The sequence below is a fragment of the Pieris brassicae genome, chromosome 5 (assembly GCF_905147105.1).
Source record: "Pieris brassicae chromosome 5, ilPieBrab1.1, whole genome shotgun sequence".
Taxonomy (NCBI): Eukaryota; Metazoa; Arthropoda; class Insecta; order Lepidoptera; family Pieridae; genus Pieris; species Pieris brassicae.
This window is the reverse complement of record NC_059669.1, coordinates 15,831,547-15,851,958: the sequence shown is the minus strand read 5'-3', so window position 1 is coordinate 15,851,958 and position 20,412 is coordinate 15,831,547. Positions and strand designations below refer to the sequence as shown.

General features: G+C 31.0%; 2 protein-coding genes across 4 annotated transcripts; one reads left to right on the top strand and one right to left on the bottom strand.

Moving 5' to 3' along the window:
• Positions 1-225: 225 nt before the first annotated feature.
• Positions 226-13,914, bottom strand: LOC123709800 (ralA-binding protein 1). 2 transcript variants are annotated; one of them, XM_045661348.1, is made up of 10 exons: positions 13,643-13,914; positions 13,437-13,575; positions 12,603-12,822; positions 9,780-10,017; positions 7,820-7,929; positions 6,577-6,725; positions 5,384-5,564; positions 4,451-4,575; positions 3,392-3,575; positions 226-2,671 (listed from the first exon to the last, which is right to left on the bottom strand). In XM_045661348.1, the coding sequence occupies exons 1-10, from the start codon at positions 13,725-13,727 to the stop codon at positions 1,988-1,990; spliced, it is 2,115 nt and encodes a 704-aa protein (XP_045517304.1). In that variant the 5' UTR covers positions 13,728-13,914; the 3' UTR covers positions 226-1,987. The 2 variants fall into 2 exon arrangements, with proteins under 2 accessions (XP_045517304.1, XP_045517306.1); XM_045661350.1 differs by lacking the exons at positions 12,603-12,822; positions 13,437-13,575; positions 13,643-13,914 and adding an exon at positions 11,158-11,235.
• A 169-nt stretch (positions 13,915-14,083) lies between these two features.
• LOC123709801 (golgin subfamily A member 5) lies at positions 14,084-20,245 on the top strand. Of its 2 annotated transcripts, none has more exons than XM_045661352.1 (9): positions 14,084-14,196; positions 14,285-14,683; positions 14,920-15,078; positions 15,207-15,420; positions 15,877-16,152; positions 16,782-16,974; positions 17,453-17,725; positions 18,035-18,193; positions 19,429-20,245. In XM_045661352.1, the coding sequence occupies exons 2-9, from the start codon at positions 14,305-14,307 to the stop codon at positions 19,504-19,506; spliced, it is 1,731 nt and encodes a 576-aa protein (XP_045517308.1). In that variant the 5' UTR covers positions 14,084-14,196; positions 14,285-14,304; the 3' UTR covers positions 19,507-20,245. The 2 variants fall into 2 exon arrangements, with proteins under 2 accessions (XP_045517308.1, XP_045517307.1); XM_045661351.1 differs by having other exon boundaries at positions 14,094-14,196; positions 14,321-14,683.
• Positions 20,246-20,412: the final 167 nt, after the last annotated feature.

Sequence of the window (20,412 nt, the reverse complement as noted above, 5' to 3'; positions counted from 1 at the left end):
TTGCACAGTAAAGGAGCCAATTAAGCTTCTACGGAACTCCGAAATATAGTCCAAGTTACGCAGTCCAAATATGAATCTGATGCAAACATTTTGTAAGCGCTCTAGCTTATCAATCTGCAACTCTGTTCAAGAGAAATTCTAGAAGAGATGGGCAAAAAATTACGTAACCTATTAAGTGCGTGAGAAGAAGAAAAGATCCTCGTGCTTTGGGGCAAGACATGGTTGTATCCATAGTAATGCTCAGTTTCCTAACAGTGGAGCACCACAATACTATCTATAGTAATCTGGGGTAAAGTTGACCAATTTATTCTCATTGTAATGGAATGGAATCCAATGATAATGGAATTGCTATTATAAGGGTTTATCTGAAGACCATACGATTTACTCCATTCAACAACTTTGTCTAAATCAAAGTTTGCCATCTGAATAGCAGAGGGCAATTCATTGAAATTAGACTGATTGTAAATTTGAAGGTCATTAGCATAAATATGAGAGTTGGAAGAAACATGATTAGTAATAGAATTTATAGAGCGAAAAGAGGAGAGGAGAAAGAATACTACCCTGTGGTACGCCAGCAGAAACATGGGACCGAGAGGAAAGGCTGTCAGTTAATTTGATTCGTTTCGGGCAATCGGATAGATACCTTTTAAACCAATTTATCAGCGATAGAGACATATTCATAGAACGTAACAAATCAAGAAGAACATCAATATCTACCGAATTAAAGGCATTACTAAAGTCAAATAAGGTAAGTATTGAGAGTTTTTTTAGTATCCATGCCACGCCCATTTCATCTGTAATTTTAGTAAGTGCAGTAGCCGTACTGTGCCCAGAACGAAAACTGAATTGAAAAGAATTAAGAAGGGTGTGTTCGTTGAGGAAGATAGCTAATTGCTGATGAAGAATACGTTCAAGAACCTTAGAAAGGAAAGGTAGGATAGAAATAGGACAAAAAACAGAATATGTAGTTGCCTGACAAAAAACCCAGTTAGCGTTTTTAGGAGTAACATGGGAATATTTCCAACTATTAGGAAAGACACCAGAGGAAACGGAGGTGTTGGAAATGTATATTAGTACTGGAATTAATATGTCAACAATAGGAAGGATCATATCCCGACCAATGCAGTCATAAATAATGGCTTTGGTCGAGATAGACATATGCTCATTCCTACTTCGTCTTCAGCGATCGGCTAGAACGAAAAAGAAGGAACACTCGTAGTAGGAAAAGTATGTTTTATATTAATTATTCGATTCTACGTTTCTGTTATCTTAATGATAATAAACATAATATTTTTTGCACCTTTATTTCATGATAAATAAAGATCACAATTAGTCATGATTATATTTTATCGTAATTAACCTTATTACTACAACCTTCAGGTATCTGTTATAAAAAATATCCTTCGAAGTCTACTCAAAGTACATAAGATCGATACATAATTTATAACTCACAAAATAGATAACAAAGTTGTATAGTAGGCACAGCAAGCGTGCCGCAAATACACAGCGTGCCGTATGCTTCATATATTTTGTATTTTCAGTGACTCAAAGCAAAGGTCTAGGACAAAATTGGATAATAGGAATTTATATATTCTGTACATAGTCAACCACGCGACATGTTTAAATTTTATATAAATTTTGAATAAATAAGAACATATATTAAAATAATCATACCATTACAAAATGTAAATGCAACACCGTGATACAAAACATTATAATTAAATACTACGCTTTATAATTAACGAATATTATTAATTAATATTTAATAAATAAATAGATTTTTGCGCCTCAAATAATTATTTTATAATTTTACAACTTTCATTCTTTATATCATATTTTATTGAAAAGCATGAACCATGCACGTTAGTTCGTTTAGTTCCATGCGTGGAACGGTTATAAGTTTTCCATACTAAGATTTTCTAATAAGCTATTTGTTTTTAGCAAATTGTTCGAGCTAAGTATTGGTAGCAAGCAAAAATATATTTTTCTACGACTTCGACATAATTTCCTTCATGGCCAACTCAATCTTCAACTGTATACACGCGACCCTCTCTTGGAATATCTGATTCACCAAAGTCAATCTTTTCTGTTCCAACATAGCATTCTCTTTCAACAGCCGCTGCTTCAAGTCTATATCATCTTGGCAGATCTCTTTCTCTTTCTGTCCCTCTTGTTTATTCTTCAACGCCACGTGACTCCGCAGTTTAACGATTTCAAATTGCTCCGAATTAATTTTCGCTTGTAGAAGAGACTTCAGTTGTAAATATTCCGCGTTTTCTAATTGCAATCGTAATACTTTTAATTCCTTTTCTGTTAATTTAGGTTTTTCCACTTCAATTTCGATTTCTTTTTCTTTGAATTCGAAATTATCTTCGAATTCTACTGGAAATTCTGTTTGTGAATCAAATTCTACTGGAAATTCAGTTTGTGCATCGTATTCTACTGGAAATTCTGTTTGTGAATCGAAGTCTACTGGGAAAGTTGGGTCTTGGATTTCAGATTTGAGTTCCGATTCAGTTTCCTTGCTATCTGTCAGGTCATTTGGTGTGTCTTGTTTTTTATCTTCGTCTGTCTGTTCGTTTTGTTGTTCGTCTTGTTTATCGTCTATTGAGTGTTGTTGTAGTGGAAGCGAGGTCGGTTCAACTGATTTTTGGACTAATCGTAGTTTTCTCTGAAAACAAAGTGGAAGAAATTATTTTTTTTGGTATTTTAATGGTAAATAAGTTTTAGTTTATAGCTTTAATTTCAATTAAAACCGATCTAGCCTTAGCATTTAGGGACAAAAAATAAAAGTGTCCCAACTCATTATGACGAGTCTCTAAGTTTCAGCCTTTTTTGTCTAAAATTTGATATTTTATTTCATACTTATTGAAACATGGGGTTTGTATATAGAGTATGTATTATTTGAGTGATATTATTGACTTCAGGAGTTTTTGGGTTAAGTTTCAGTTGAGCTAAGTAAGTGTGACACAACGAGATGACGATAGAATGAGAAAAAAATCTAGATTACTGATTCATCCTCACTAAATTTATATCAAAGAAATATTTATTGTATAATAGTTTACTTGTAGACAAAAGTTTTGGTTACGATGTGTCTCGTTGTAATTATATATAAATAGAATTTAATACCTGTGGATTGTGTCCCCCAGACATTTGATTTTAATATAATTAATAATAATGCTGGGTTCGGTTTATGGAAATAAAATGATTGTTGTCGATTCAATCTTTACTGAGACACAAGAAAAAATATAGTAAAATAAATTTCGATTGATAGTCACACATAATTAAGATGTTCTTGTATTTACATACAAGAACAATTTTCTGTTACCGGAAAATATTATTTTTGGAAAATACCATAAAACGACGTCTAAATCATAAAAATTGGATTTACCTTAAGTTGTGTGACGATCCGTTGAGCCTCCCAGAGTTGCTGGTCTCTGTCCGCAGTGACGACTCCCGCGTGCATCTCTGAATGGATCTGATTCAATACCGACTCTTGTTTGCGGAGTTCTGTCGAAATTTCATTAGCATTTTCCGGAAAATCTGGCGGAATCGAAAGTAGTGGCGGAACGTATCTGCAAAATACTACAGTTACAGTAGTGTTACAGTAACAACATACTAGGAACGTCATAGAAATAATGTAATAAATTTGCATTTTAGATTAAAATTAAATGAAGAATGTTTTAATTTAAATTTAATCACGGTCCAGGTCCATGCTGTATTTGCAAGTATAGATTTAACTATACAAAAGTAGGTTAAAATTATGTTATTTAGAAAAAAAATTAAGCAATTTCCACTATTATTCCGTATAAAGACATCTGTGAACAGTGGCCACCTGAGTTATTCATTAATAGATATAAATAAAAAAATACTTGCTATTATTCGGTCTAGATAAGCATACAATTATTTTATATGTATTTCAAATAAATATTAATACATGTCTACGATCAAAACAGTATTTTCGAGGCATTTGAAGGACTTTTACAAGTACTGATTAAAAGCAGCAAATTCCGCACATTCTATATCAATCAAATAAATTTCAAAGATTCTTTATTTTGTTACATAAAAATTTATAGTGCTACATATCCAGTGTACAGTATTTCCATGGAATGTAACAAACTTATAATTAATAAGACACGTTTTTAAAGCCGTTTTGATTTTTTTAAAACTTATAAAACTAAAGTTATAATGTTTCGAAAGTTCTAACAATGACAAACTAAATTTAACATTGAGGTAAACGACCTGGGAACTTTGCAATCTATATAGCAAAGCTTTACGTAACGTTAACAAAAAGTGTTACTGAATACTGACAATACTGTAAATAATTAAAATAAAATAATTCCTACACTTTAAATATAGAATTGTAGGCTTTGGGTTCAGTTGCCGGTAAGAAAATAATTGGTTAGCAGAGATATAAAATAAGTTAACAGTTTTAATAAACTATACATACTTAGTGAGGTAAACATCGGGGCACATTCTCTCAGCTTTATTGACGAGGTACGTGAGTAAGTTCTGAGACACGCCCAAGGCCGGACCCATATACGTACAAAGTGTTTGTACGTTCACGTGATTTGTCTGAAAGAATAACCACTCTCTAAAATATCTAAACTAATATTATAAAGAGGAAATATTTAATGTTTCTAAGGAATAAACACAAAAATTACAGTACTGATTTCAGAAGATTTCACCATTACAATCCTATATAATATTTTTATTCTAAATATTAATAAAAGAATCCAGGTGTAAAAGCTACTGCTTAGATATTTCGAAAGATATGTAAAATCGTAATAAGAGTCCATAAATGGCATAGATGCGTGACACAAAATCCTACAGAGCTCGTTTTCAGCTCTGTCATTAAAATTATGGATAAACAACAAACTATTAGGGAATTAACCATAACTAAAATATATATATTTCTATACATAATAAATATAAATATACACACAGATACATATTTGCTCGCTTACGTGCCACATAAATGTCAGAACTAAAATCAATAGATCAAAATAGCGTGAATGACAAATTTTATATTAGCCTGTATAATTGTTTATTCGTTCGTTTAGTTGGTTCGTTGAGTCTTGTGTTGGCAATAATTTATACGATTTTTATGTTAAAAAATAAATAAAAAGGCTACCAAACATTCGTCTCTTTTGAACATATCGTATTATTTGACAGAAAGAGGCGAAAGGGTACTGCAGTTAAAAGAGAGCAACTAGATTGATTTAGCCAGATAATATATGTCTTCAAAACGTTTTACTTACTGATTGCGTCAAGAGAATACTACGTGGACATTGTGGATTATGTGGACATTGTGGACTATGTGGACATTATGGATTATGTGCATTATGTGGACTATGTGGACATTACAAATTCTAAAAATCACCTGTTCATTAGAAAGGACACATTCAAAGTGCCTCATGACCCATCCGACCAGTGCTAGATTACACGACGGCAGTTTATTGATTAATGCCACCATTGTCGTTTCCCTTTGGGGTTCTGATATCGCCGTGGCCTGTTCGAATTGACCGTGCAACTCCTGGGTGAGAATTGATTCTGGTAGTTCCCTGAAATATATGTATCTTATAATTTCTAATATATTGGAAATAAAAATATATAATAAAATGTCATTTATTAACAAAAATATATCATGGTTTATAATAATTTACTTATCAAATATATTTCTATTAGAGTTTTTAAAATTCGACTTAGTATATTTCTTTTGTAAAAAAAATTATTTGAGTGAAATATTACTTGACATTGTAATAATATACTTTAATAATGTAATGACGTAGTGATAAAATAATATTTTTGGCGGTAAATTTAATTGTACTTATTAAATTGTATTTATCTATATATAAAAATGAATCCCTATTTCCCTTGGTCACGGCATCACGCGTTAACGGCTGGACCCCTTTTGCAAATTCTTTGTTTGTTATTGTGGAAAGGTTCTTATGAAAGAAAAAAATAAGAAAATTGCGCAGTAAATAAGAAAATTTAAGAATATAATTTTTTGATGTAACCGTAATAATGTAAATGTAACGTTTGACATAACATTGACAGAATGCGTGCTGCAAATATCGTAAAAGAGGATGTAAGAAAAATGAATATTGTTTAAACATTCTGCTTCGATTGGAGTTATTATATTGATAAAATACATATAAAATAATTATAGCCGCTAATTGTTTGTGGCATTAACTTTAAAAATCCATGTTTTACACATGACCCCACAGTTATGTCGCCCGTTCCCGTATAGGAATACCAATAAAACTATTTATTTACGCGTCAGAAAAACAAACAAAGAATATTGCATATCATAAGGCATTAGAATAATAAACACTTTGTTTCTGAAATAAATTTTAGTTAATTATACCAATTCGAAATTAACATTCATAGTTAAGACAAGACAAAGTCTGTCGGGTCCGCTAGTTAAAAAATAAATTCAAAATTACGGAATTAAGATCAAGTGAAACAAACGCTGAAATTAGCATTAACAATATTTATTATTAGGGTTAAAATCTGACGTGTCGACTCCCTCATGTCAATCCGTCATTGACATCCATACATAAAATAACTCACCCGATAAACATCTTGAGCATAGAACAGGCGACAGGTACATCCCAATGATAAGGAAAAGTTGGTCCCCTATCAGTATACAGCTTCCGCAGCTGATGGAGTTTAATCTTGTCTGGTTCCACCCGGTATAGCTGGTTCGACTTTATATTAGCCTGAAAATTAATCAAAATAAAAATGTACAACACACTTTGGTTTTTGTGAGTAAAGTGCATTTAAAAATCCTTCCAGAATTTATTTATTTATAAAAAAAACCAACCACTTAACCTCTAGGTCTTAGATTTCTGTATCAAGTATGATTTGTTTTTTCTAATAAGCAAGAAGGTGATCAGCCTTCTGTGGCTGACACATCCCGACGACTTTTTGGGTCTAAGGCATGCCGGTTTCCTCACGACGCTTTTCTGTACTATACAAGCGAGTGTTAAATGCGTACATAGACAGAAAGTCATAGGTAAATAAACGGACGGACCTACGACCAGTGATAATAGTCGCTGAAGCCACTAGAGCAACACTATCTACTATCTATCACTATTTTTGCACCTGGTTAAAGGGTAATAAACGTATTAATTAAAGATACATATTCATTTTTATTTATTTATTTACACTTCGTTACACTACAATATATAAAAAATTGAACAATTAAATCAAAAGGAGGGCAACTGGCGGCCTTATCGCTTTCGAGCGATCTCTTCCAGGCAACCACTGTGAGTAAAGAAAAAAAATAAAGAAAAATGTATTGAATTACATAAGATAGGCAAGTAGTGCAAAGATACATGTAATACACAGATATTAAGACAAAAACTAAACAGGAACAAAAAAGAACTAACTAAACTAAAAAGATGATACATTAAAAATAGAAAGTAAAAAGACACATAAATCACGATAATTTAAGATAAGTCTCACGTCAGTTAGTAGTTGGAAAGAAAGTTAGGGATACGATGTGGACTGGTAATGTTTGTACGGAAGAAATTTAAAGGAAGGTAGAGAAGGAGCTAAGCGAATAGGGTCGGGAAGTGAATTCCATAGCCATTCCATTCCATACATAATAACATTCAATATTATTATGTGTTTTATTATGTGTGTATTATTATGTGTGCCTTCGAACCATAAAAATAATTTCTCCCCGGCAATCGAATTCAACACTACTTATGTATTCTTAGTTGCATTAGAATCATAATGTAAGTACCTTTAATTGAGATGATATTAAACTTTTTTTGACAGAAGTTTTTTTTTAAGAGTTTATTATCACCTGTAAGAAATCGATGCTGTCCCTAACAACAAGCGGCAACCCGGTGTCGTCATGGCAACGCGATCTTTCCACAGACTGATGTAACGGTACTCCAAATATTGGAAGGGCAACTGAAATGTTTAGAACTTGGATGAATAAACAAACATATGTATATATATATATATATATACCTTTAATTATTATACTGTATATTATAATTTTCTCTTCTAAACGACGCGGGCCGATTATAATTAATGTTTAAGTGGATTCGAGAATGATTTAGATGCATTTTTTATTATTTAGGACGTGTGTCCTAAATACACTGACGACTGACGTCCGAGGAAAGAACTAGTGTAATAATAAAGATATCGTAAATAATATTGAATATAAACTAATAATACCATTAAAAAGTAACAAATTCTCGAACTTACACACACATAAAATGTATTTGGAATAAAGGCGCCAGAATTTATATTAAAATAAGTTTTATAAAAGTCTATATGCACTTAATTAGTCGAAGATTTAATAACTTAACCTAACCGAATTAAGACAAATTATTCCATATACAAATTTCTACATAAATTAGCATAAGTAATTTTGAATAATTAACCAATTTTCTTTTCGTTATATGAATAATATAATTAATAATTAAATTAATTTGTAAGTATATTATATATTAAACTATAAACACATCTCACCCAGTACATCGTTTAAAAACGGATTAGTACTAAACATAATGAAACCCATATGCAGCCGTACTAAACGAAGAATGTCAGTTCACTGAGAGAGAAAAATTATCAGTCGCCTTGAGTTTGTTTTGTTTTTAAGATAATTCACCTGGGCTTATCACTTAGTTTAAATTTGTACATTAACAAAAACTTCACCGTGCGTACTGTGTTGAATAGAAATTTAGCGCCAAAAACCTCCTCAAAGAACAATAAGAGTTGCGCAGACTAATTCGACTTTCGATCAAGAAATTTAACTGATAATTTTTTTAAAGCCGAAATATGTGAGAGATATTCATAGACTACATTTAAAGCGTTCTATATTTGAATACACAATAACGTTTCAAAGAACAAAGAGAATATGTTTATTCTACAACTGCATGGACTATACGTCATAACTTTTTTGATAATGAGGTAGAACAGACATCCTCGCCGAGAGCTTGTTACAAAGATGTAAGAAAGTTTTTTCTAAGGTTTTTAGCGGAGCGTCTTGTTTCTTTTTGCCTTGAGACAAAAAGTTTTTATATGTAAGTGCACAATGACACTGGCAAGTTAAAACGAGTAATAAGGGTAAAAATATGTGCGTTTCTGTTCATTAATTGGCGATTTTGTTTTTTCTTCTTCGTAAGTGTAGTATATAATACTATTTATTACTTTACAATAACTCTATATACAATGGAGTATAAATACACAAAAAAGTGCAATTCCAATCTGGGGTATATCATCGTAGGATGGAATCCATAAGTTTCTTAGCTTGTGGTACTTATATCAACTAGTTGATAAACTATATAATATATAGTTTACTCAATTAGAAAATAAACTCGTCTGTGACCCATTGATAATTTTCCTTCATAAGAAAGTAATGACGTACTAATACCATGTGACATTAGCGAAGTCTCAAGAGGAGCTTAGTTTAACTATATGGTTTTATAAACTATGTGCATATTTTACAACAATATATATTTAGTAATAATAACACGTTTCTTTATTATTACATCAGATTGCGAAATGTCCAGTGGACCAAATAATAACTAACTCGTTTTCCTTCGTCCGGCAACGCGTAATTATTTACGCACATCCCATTTTTAAGTGCAATGCAAAACATTAAAATGAAAATAAATAATTTCTATACTAGTTCAAGTTAGAAAGGTCAATTGAACAGCTTTTTGGTTCATTCCATGAAAGAAACATTCAGGGTTGCATGTGTTAAACTAACTCTTGATAATCTTAGAAACACGAAAATATTGCATAAGTACCTCCTAATGTGAATATTTCTTCAAACGGCACTCCTGATGTGACTGTAGACGGCACTTTGGTCAGTTTCTTATCCTTTTTATCTTTTTCCTTTTCTTTAACCTTTTCCTTATCTTTCTCTTTTACCTTCTCCTTATCTTTATCCTTTACTTTTTCCTTTGTTTCTTTTACTTTTTCTTTTTTATCGTCCTTTAACTTTTCTTTCGACTCCAATTTAAACTTCGCCTTTTCTTCCTTCTCCTGAAATATTTATGCAAATATTTTAATTAGGAACTTTCGCTATCATTATTTAAATAAAACATGCCTAATATATCATTAGCTTCAATATAACGTGTACAGAAATTAATTATATTATTCTTTATGAACAAAAGTGAAAAAATAAATATTTTTTTCTAAAAGAGTCCTTGTCCATGTCGTATTCCTTTTCTAATTTGATTATGTCTTACTTTATTGCCAGTTAGAATAGGTTTAAGTTACGTTAGTTAGTTAAAAATAAAAATTTGGTACAATTTAATAGGAGTACAAATCAAGTTCCAGTTCTTTTTCTTCAAAAGTAGCCCTTATATTTCGGTAAATTTACTAAAGGCATGACGAACTATACAAATGCACAATCTGCGTGAATCACACTATCTATTGGTGGTTAAACCCGTTCGGTAATTTTTGAGATTATCAGGTTCATGTAGATAGACTCGGATAAATATATAAATGAACGAAATACATCATAATAAGTACATTAATAGGTATAAGAAAACAATATATTTACATTTAATCTTCTAGAAACCTTTTTAATTTAGCTAAGTGTTTTCGGAACCATACTGATTCGACGATCAACGACCGCATTATAAAATGAATTATAATTTACGGTCATGGTCTCGTTTGGTATAATTTATAACTATAATTAACGTATATTTTTAAGTTTCTTTAAAACTAAATTTAGCTAAATACAAAAAGTATAGCTCACAATGCAGGTACAGGGTACCTGGTCATTGAATTAACCCTCTTTTAATCCTTCCTATTAAAAAAATGAGGTTACATAAATATACTCAACTCAATATATAAGGAAAAATTTAATTCTAAAAATTCACAATACTGTTAAAGGAACTTTTAAATTTCAAAATATACAAAGCAATTCTTCAAAACATTGAAATTAAATAGTGGATGCTATTAATTAACCACACAGTTAATATAGATCTCAGACACATCGCTTATAACCGAATAATGCCCTAATATAACAACGTAATACTAACACAATTAATATTAAATCAAATTTCGTAAACCAAGATCAATACTTAAAAAGCACATATAAATTACCGAATAGATTTAACAGCAGATCACAAACTAATACGTGATCGTAAATATAAATCTTATCACAAATCGCACCTTAGTAAACACACAACGCAGGTGATGCATATCGCTTTTTCTAAACAACTGAATAAAGTATGACCGTCATTTGTTTAGCCAAGGCCATGACTTAATAGATATTATGCATACGATGCAATCAGCCGTGAAACCTTAAGTTAAGTTGACATCTATTGAGACATGCTTTAATTCGGCTTTGTTATGATATTATTAAAACAATATAGAAATTAACAGATCTTTTTTTTCTACTTAATATGTATTTCTACAAAATTTAAATAAATTTAGAATATAAGAGGGGCGGTCAATAAGTTTGCGGTATGACCGGGAAGGGTAATGAAATGTATTTTCTCTTAACCCTAATACATTTATCAGATCTGTCAAATAACTTATTAATACCGTCGAAAAAAAAAAAAGATTTATCTTGGTCTAGGCCTAGGCCCGAAATTGCCGACTTCATCATCGTCGCAAAACTTTTTTCCACGCATCTTTCTTCTATTTAATTATTTTATTATAAACAAATAATAGTCTCTAGGGGCAGGTCTGGGCTGCAGGGTGGAGGTAGTGGTGAAAAACTTCAAAAAATTTATCGTGACCCATCTTGCACAGACTTTAGTCCTGTAAGATATTCATGTAGGATGTTCAATAGGATTGTTAGTGATGCTCCAACGAATGCTACAAGCTGTTTTCTTTAGCCGGGCATATTACAATACAAGTTTTTCAACTATTTCGGACGTGGTAGCTTCAATCGGCCTTCCGGTCGTTCAAAGGGTCTTCGATGCCCTTCCTTGTTTGAAAAGGGCGAACCATTTATAAATCATGGTTTTACAGGAGCGGAGTAAACAGCACTACTACATCTCCTGTAAGATGGTTTGAGGTGTCTTTCCTTGTTTGGTAAAGAACTTTATAACGGCACGATATAATTTTTTTTCAATAGTGGCTCCCGATTTACTTGATACGTTGATAACTCATAAGATAATGACAATGAGTCACTCAATTAACGCCTACCTGGATGAGTAAACTCAAACCTGCTATTCCGCACTTTCTGACGGCCCTTCATATTTAAGGATATCACTTAAAATATTACTGTTTTGCTTAGTTAAAGCGTACTTCAGTTATCAAACTTGAACATAACTCAAAAAGCGTGTTTTTAATATAGAACATATTTTTTTGAGGATGTTTATATGAAAATTTTAGCACTGAGTTTTTAGATGTGATAAACAAATAAAAATATATATCTACCAAATGTTTAAAATACAACATAATATAAATATTTATAATATTCTTAATAAAGGTATTAAAACAACGGTACTAGTTTCCAATTATTGCAACTTAAATAAGGTATTGTGTTGTACCAGCTATGACACATAATATAGTGGTAATTTTTAAATATTAACAAGCATCAGTCGAAATGTTAGATGCATCTTTAATATTATAAATCATTAAGGATAATGTAACATTTAATTTACCTTGTCTTTTTCTTTAAGCTTTTCCCGTTTTTCTTTTTCCTTCTTTTCCTTTTCCCGCTCCTTCTCTCTTTCTTTTTCCTTCTTCTTTTCTTTCTCGTTTAACTCTTTATGCTTTGAAACATCCTCTAATACTTTTTCTTTGTCCCTCGACTTTTCCCTCTTTTCTTTACTTTTTGTAGGGAACTTGAAAGATTTTGTCTTCTTTGATTTTGATGGACTCCTAAAAGCATTTTGAACATTATTTTTAGTTGTTTAAATATTTCTCTACACTGTCAGATCTAATAATATTCTATATATGGTCAGATACATTTTTAATCTTTTTAAATAAAAAAAATATGACATGTTTGATTCACCAAACAATTACTGAGTTTTTTGAAAATATCAAGATCTCATTAAATAGAGCTTTAGTTTGTTCCCTATGTGAGTAGTGTTTAATCGATTTGTCTAATACTTGCATAGTTTCAGGATAGACAATAAATTTATATAAATATTGATCAATAAGAGAAAAACATTAATATTAAATAGTTGCATGATTATCACATAACAATGGTAGTCAAAAATCTTAAATTAAGAAGTATTATATTTTGATAACATCAAGTATGGTCTTAATTTTAATTTCATAATTGATTACAAGTTGCCTATATTTTTTAAAAAAATTCAAAGCACATTCAACAAGCAACAAGCATATAAGCTAAATGTAGTCATTAAATTAAAAATATATACAACTTTCTCATTATTTATTGCATTAAGACTACTCAAATATAAATAAATGTTATAAGTGTAGTGTGCTGGTATAGTCTTATCTTGGTATAAAAATGACATAAATAAACTCACTTAGTGTCTGTGTCTTCTTCTGGAGAACTTTCACCTGCTAAAGCTGCATATCCTCGGTCTTTCTTAGATTCTTTTCTATCTTTCCTACGTCCTAATAAATCTTTTTTACTGGGTTTCTCATGATCCCCTCCGTCACTAACTAAAACAATACAATTTATTAAAAATAAAAGTAAACAGCATTCTTAAGATTGCTGATATACACTTACAATCGCTTTCATTGCTCTTTCGTCCAGCTTCTGAGGCGTATAGACCAGGAAAATCTTTTTCAACATCAGGACTTTCGAAATCCATTTTTCTTTATACAAGCAGTATTTACATTTAAGATAATACTTTGTCCAATGAGTTATTAATAATCCTTTTACTTCCGGATAAAAATATACATTTTTAAGTTTTTACCTCATATTACTCATTCAACTCATTTGTCGTTATCACTTAAGTCTGTACATAAAAATTAAAATGAAAACATTTCTGAAAAAATCAAAATAATCATCTGAGTTTTGACACTAGACTATATGACTGTAGACTGATGTAAAATTCATTCTTTTCCACAGATGTCAAATTCATATGTTATTTACATTTTAGTTATATTACTTGCTACTTTTGTGAAATAGTGACATCTTGACATTTTTAATAAAATTTAATTCTTGATGAGTTGTCAACTAGGAATAATCAAAATATTAAATTTCTGTGATTATAAGTTTACTAGTTTTCTTTTTAGGGATGTGTTCACTTCATTTAAACCAAAATTATTTTTCGTGGCGTATGTAAAAAAAAAATATTTTTTTTTTTGCTTAATCCTTAAGTTGTTTCACACTGAAGTTAAAGTTTCCTATGTTTATTTTCTTTAGGTGAAATGCAAGTTATATAAATGTCATGGTTTGCAGACCTCGCTGGCAGGGCTGAGACCCTTTTAAATAATTTAGACGAACAAACTGGTGCAGTTTTACGAAATGGCAATGGTATCAAACCGAGACCTGACAACTCTTCACCGCCAGATATTGTACAGAAAAAGAAGTTTGTATCGAAGAATAAACGAATTTTACTAGATAATAGATCTAGTTTTACCCCAGTACCGAAAAATTCACCAATTAACCAACCTCGGTCAACTCCTAAAAGTTTAGATAATGCAAGACTACAAGACCGCCGAAAGAAGTCAGCAGGAAAGAAATCTCCACAATATACATTACACAACAATGGACTCAATACAGTAGAAGATGATTGTGAAAGTTATGGAATGAGGCAGAGAAGTATGTATTCATAAGATACGTGTTCTTAATTTATGATATATTTTTCTAGTGTTAAACACTAGTAGAACACAAAATCAAAGTAAATATAATTTATACTTTTATAATTATGCCAATTGCTTACCTTATTGTTGAAAGTTTGGAGTTGCTGTAACAACATGGTTAACTGGTTTAATTTCATAGTTTTAGACTACAAAAGGAGATTTTAAAAATTAGAATAAGTGTTTGTATTTTTTTAGGGTTCAGTTTACCAACAGATTTGGAGTTTGTCAATCATGAAAATATTACATTTGATATGCAGAATTTAGAAGTTGAAAATGCAATGCTTAAGAATGAAATTAATGTTGTTAATAGAGAAGTTTCAGATTTACTTGATAAGTTAAGAACAACTGAGAATGGTATGTATTAATAAAATAATTTAAGCACACAGTTTACTCTGACAATTCCTTCAGTACTTTTATTTAATTCAGATTTAATGTAGCCTTAATAACAACCTTGAACTTATCTGTTCTAAATTTCATTACAGAATTAAAACAGGTGCAAACACGGGCTGAAGCACAGTCTAAAATAAACCAGAGATTAAATTTGGATAAAGACGGTCTTTTGGTACAATTGGACGACTTGAGATCAAAAATTGAGGAAGTGAGCGTTGTTGAATTGTCACAGTATAGATCTGACAAACAGGCATTGGACAATGAAAATCGGAGGTTACAAGAAAGAAACTGTGACTTACAAAATGAGTAAGTAATAATAGTATTGTTGCACAAATGTTTTTTAAAAAGTAAAATTTTGAAATTGTGAAAAATAAGTCAGAATACAAAGAAAATTTTACAATTAAACAAAACCCTGAAACCCAGCTTTTAAATGTTCTATTCCTTTTTACTCTATTCCATTATTCTAAAAGTAAATATCTACTAAATTATTAGTTGATAAATGTACATCATTTAAAGTAAGGCTTGTAATATGCAATTTATTTAAATTTAATTATTTATATAAAATATAGGTATAAAATAGATTATGTATATGTATATGTATAGATATACATTGTCAAGTAAGTCTATATATCACTAATAAATAAGTGTCACTATAATTTGATAAGTGGCACCTGTGGAATACATTTTTGTGTCCTTATAATAATCTTGTATACAACTATATATTATATTATAAATAATAGCTAATACTTTTAATATTTCCAGTATAAGAAACTTGAGAGATGAACTTCATGATAGACAATCCCAACAAAACAAATTAGAAAATGAGTTGAGGCACACACAAACACAGATTTATGATTTAGAACATGACTTAGAAAAGAGGAAATTAGAGTGTGTTCGCCTAGAAAATGAGTGGGAGGCTTATAAACTGCGTGTTAAAAGTATGTTGTTCTCTAAAGATAATGAAATCAAGGCTTTGAGAGATGGGAGTAATCTTTCAGAGGATACAAAGCAGCTGATTGAGCAGATTGACAGATTGAAGTGAGTAAAATGATTTATCATTATAAATAGGGATGCATCAATACCTGTTTTTGCCAATGCGATACCGATGCCAATACTCTTACAGAAATATCTCCGATACCGATACAGAAGGTAAAATATTTCGTTATAGTTTATTTCACTAAAAACAGTCACAAACTTTGAGTAAGATTAAAGGTTATGTTATTAAGATCATGAATTGAGATAATAATTAAAAATATCATTGATAAGATTTTTGTAATTCTGTATTTTGTTTAATTTGGTATCGAAAACACTATGCGCGAAATGGAATACGCGGGGACAAAGCGGGTGAGAGACACAACAAACTGAATAAAACGCGGGGTTTCTCCGGGCACAGATAGTCCGTGCCTCGTAGATTAAACAAAATGCGCGTTTACATTTTTTTTTGCACGATTTTTTTTAAAAGTATCTGCAATTAAAATATTGGATGCATCCCTAATTATAATGATATATATTTATGGCTGCATCATGAAATAAAAAAAAATTTGCAGTAAGCTTGAGCAAGGTTACTTCAATTAAGTAACATAATAAAATATTTATTTATATTTCTAAACAGAAATAAAGAGAAAACAATTTTGTTTGTTGATTGATTTTAAATATTGGATTTCCAGAGAAGAACGGGACGATTTATCACAAGGATTGTCGAAAGTTAAAACGGAATTCAGTGAAATGAAACACCATATGGCGCAGTTGGAAGCACGCCACAGTAATGCAGAGAGAGTTATAGCTGGACTCCGTGATGCTTTGAAGGAAGAGAGAGGTGCTAGAAATAAGGCTGAAACACATGCTAACAGTCTGAGCAAGGTATGTAATAATTTTAACATAATATGTATGTATTTTGGTAAATTAAGGGAAAGCAATAATTGATTTTCAATACTCTATAACAATGATAAGAAAAAAGTTACTGATAGCTCCAAAAGCATGTAGTTCGACATAGAGTAACGATTTGTTACGTAAATAATATGACTATTTTACTGATATTTGACTGTGCGTTATTATTGTGATGTAGTATTAGAACTGTTTCTGGTTTATTTTAAGCATTATCTACACTTGTTTTTATAAGTAATTGAGTAGTTGGGTACTGTGATATTCTTTCTTTTTCTAATTACACAGTCGAACACTTCTTGCACTATACACTACTCTGTGCTTCTCTCTCTCAATAGTCTTCTATTTTTTTTTCATTCTTGCTTACTCGTTGCCTATCCTATTATAAATATAGCGTAATATAATGGCTTATTCAACAAATTAAATGTACTTTTAAATAGAGTTATTTGTCTTATAGGAAATTCAAACAGCAAAATTACAATCTGGTCAAACTATAGCAAATCTAAGAGCAGCACTACACAATAAAGAGGAGGAGTTATTGCTTCTCAAAGAAAATTCAGCTCCTACTACAGACACGAGCGCCTTAAACGTAGGAGACTATGACGTCATGCATTCCATAGAAAATGAGAAGATACAGTATTTAACACAGACAGTGGTTCAGAAACAGGGAAGAATTGATTCTCTCTTGGCTGATAATAATATGCTCAAAATACAGTTAGATAAATTGGAAGTAAGTTTTTATTAGTATGTTTTAACTATGAAGTGTATTTTTTTTATTCTTAAAATATATATTATAGTATTTAAATTATAATAGTATTGAAATCTAGAAAGCGTTGGATACTGCCTTCTGACTCTGCCTTGTATAAAGTCACATGTGTTATCAAGTATTTAAAGTTCATTTCTATTTCTCGAAGTTATTTCTTGTACCCTTTGTTGTTAACAATTATGAATTACTTTTGAAGATAGTGAAGAGGATATTGTTTTAAGAATATATTTTAACCAGAATACTGGTTTCATTGATTTAATTGTTCCAATGTAGACCAAATACAAGACTGAGATGTCATTTCGCGCTCGTTCGCACGTCGTCAACGTACAAGACGAGAGGCGGAACACGTCACCACTCGCTAAACTGTCCTTAAGGATGGGACTCATGCTCAAACGATTTCCCCTAATAAGGATATTTATTGTGTTTTATATGGTAAGATATTAAGTTTAATTAATATTAATAATTGGTATTTTTAAGGTCAAGGCTTATTTATATTTAAACACTGTATGCGATGAGCATGCTAAGTCGGTCTCAATTAGTATTTTATGTAAAAAAATATCAATTTAGTTTTTGTATGAATAACAACAATACAAAAACTAGTCACGCTTACGCCGAACTATAGCAATATTAGTTATGTTTATTATATATATATATATATACTGGGTTTAAGTGCATTCGATGGAACCACTGAGAGCAGTGGGCCCATTCTTCCTTAGGGATCTCTTCTATGGAATTTTCGTACGCTTTCACCGCATCTTCAAGGCTCGTAAAGCGAATACCTCGGATTTTATCTTTAGTTCTTGGGTAAAAATGAAAGTCGCAGGGGCCAGGTCAGGACTGGCGGATGGCGGATGACTCATTATCTCGACACTTTGAACTTGATTCATACCAATGCCTAGGCTGGCCCGTATCTGTTGATAGGTCACTCCCTTATGTTCCTCGATCATGCGTCGTACAGCACTCATGTTATCTTCAGTAGTCGCTGTTAAAGGACGTCCCTAATATCCTCATCATTGAGATTGCTACGTTCACGGTTAAACTCGTTTGTGAATAGTGGCACGAGATGGGGTTTCATAAAAAAATACTAATTGCAGCCTTATTGCAGCTTTGTTGTTGAGTAAGCCCACAACGAAAGTATAAATAATTGACCGGAAATTTTCTCTCGTTAGGTTCATTTTCACCTGTAAGAAGAGTTTTAGATTTGCCGCCAATTCACAAAAACAAATGACAAATGAATGCAATATACTACATTAGGTTACCAAAGAGTTCTAAAATTGAAATTCAAAAAAGTTTTCATTAGGACTGTTTCTAACTGGCCCGTTCTAAACATTTTCAGTGTTACCCACTTATAACTATTGCACGTCATTTCAGATTATACTCTGAATTATTTCTATTAAGTATCAATATTTATCAAGTTTTATTTTAAGATCTGTTACGGCTACACATCATTCGTATGTTTTCATGTCATTTTTACACGTGTATATTATATATTTCATTAAAGTTTGATTATCCTCGTTTCTACGTGTGTTTGAGCATAGATAAAATAAAATAACAAAAAAGTTAATTTAGTACTACTGCAACCTCTAACGTGCGTGATCGTGGGACGATGGATCTCTTATACTCACATTACAATATATGTATATTAAAATAAATATATTTATTTTCAGATTGGACTCCATTTTTGGGTGATGACAGTGTTATTGACAAGTACGCCAGAGAATTATATCGTTAGACCTAAATCGTGATTGACAAAGGGCTGTTTTTGTATGAGCTTTAAATATTGTTACTTAAACCGATATGATTAATTTCGATAGAAAATTGTTACGTGTAAAAAATCAAGCAATATTTATATAACTTTTTATTGGTTTTAATAAAATTTTATAATGTTGGGTATCAATTACAAACAAAGAAAATAATTTGTTATAATTAAAGTTTTTAAAGAATTTTGTTATTTTTAAATTGTTGTAACAATTAACACATTGTTTATTACCGCATTCGTAGCTTTGCGGTATCGCGTTATACTAAACGGCGAGAGATGGGTCCCATGCCCCATGGCGTGATTGCAAAGACATTAAATACTGTGAAGAATTTGCACATATATATGACTTAATAAAAAAATAATATAGTTTCAATAAACATCATGTTTGTAGAAGTGAGAATGTAAAACTAAAACGGAAATGATGGCGCGTTTCGGTCGGTTATGATTGGTTAAATGTGTCTGTTTGATATTGACCATTCGCAAGCGAACGAAGTTCCATTAGCGTCTTTTGTTTTACATTTATAATGCAAATGTTATATTTAATATATTTCTTCTGGTTCAACGTAAAGTACTAAGAAGTTACTTTAATATTTGCCATCTTTATCATAATATCTTTCCAGTGCCCATAAGTTAATTTAAGTAATGTAAATACTAAATTATTAAATTGTGCAATAATTATATTTTTATTATGAAATTATTTGTAATAATGCAATAAAATCAGATAATGTATATTTCTGTGTTTGAATTCAAATAAGTGGTATAAACAAAAGCTATATCTTTGAACCCTGAGGGGATCGTGAATTTATGGAAGACCCGTAATAGACGCACACGCCAAAAACTACATTGACCGAAATCAAAATCCGGGGAATTCCCCGTTCCGTTCGATAGACAT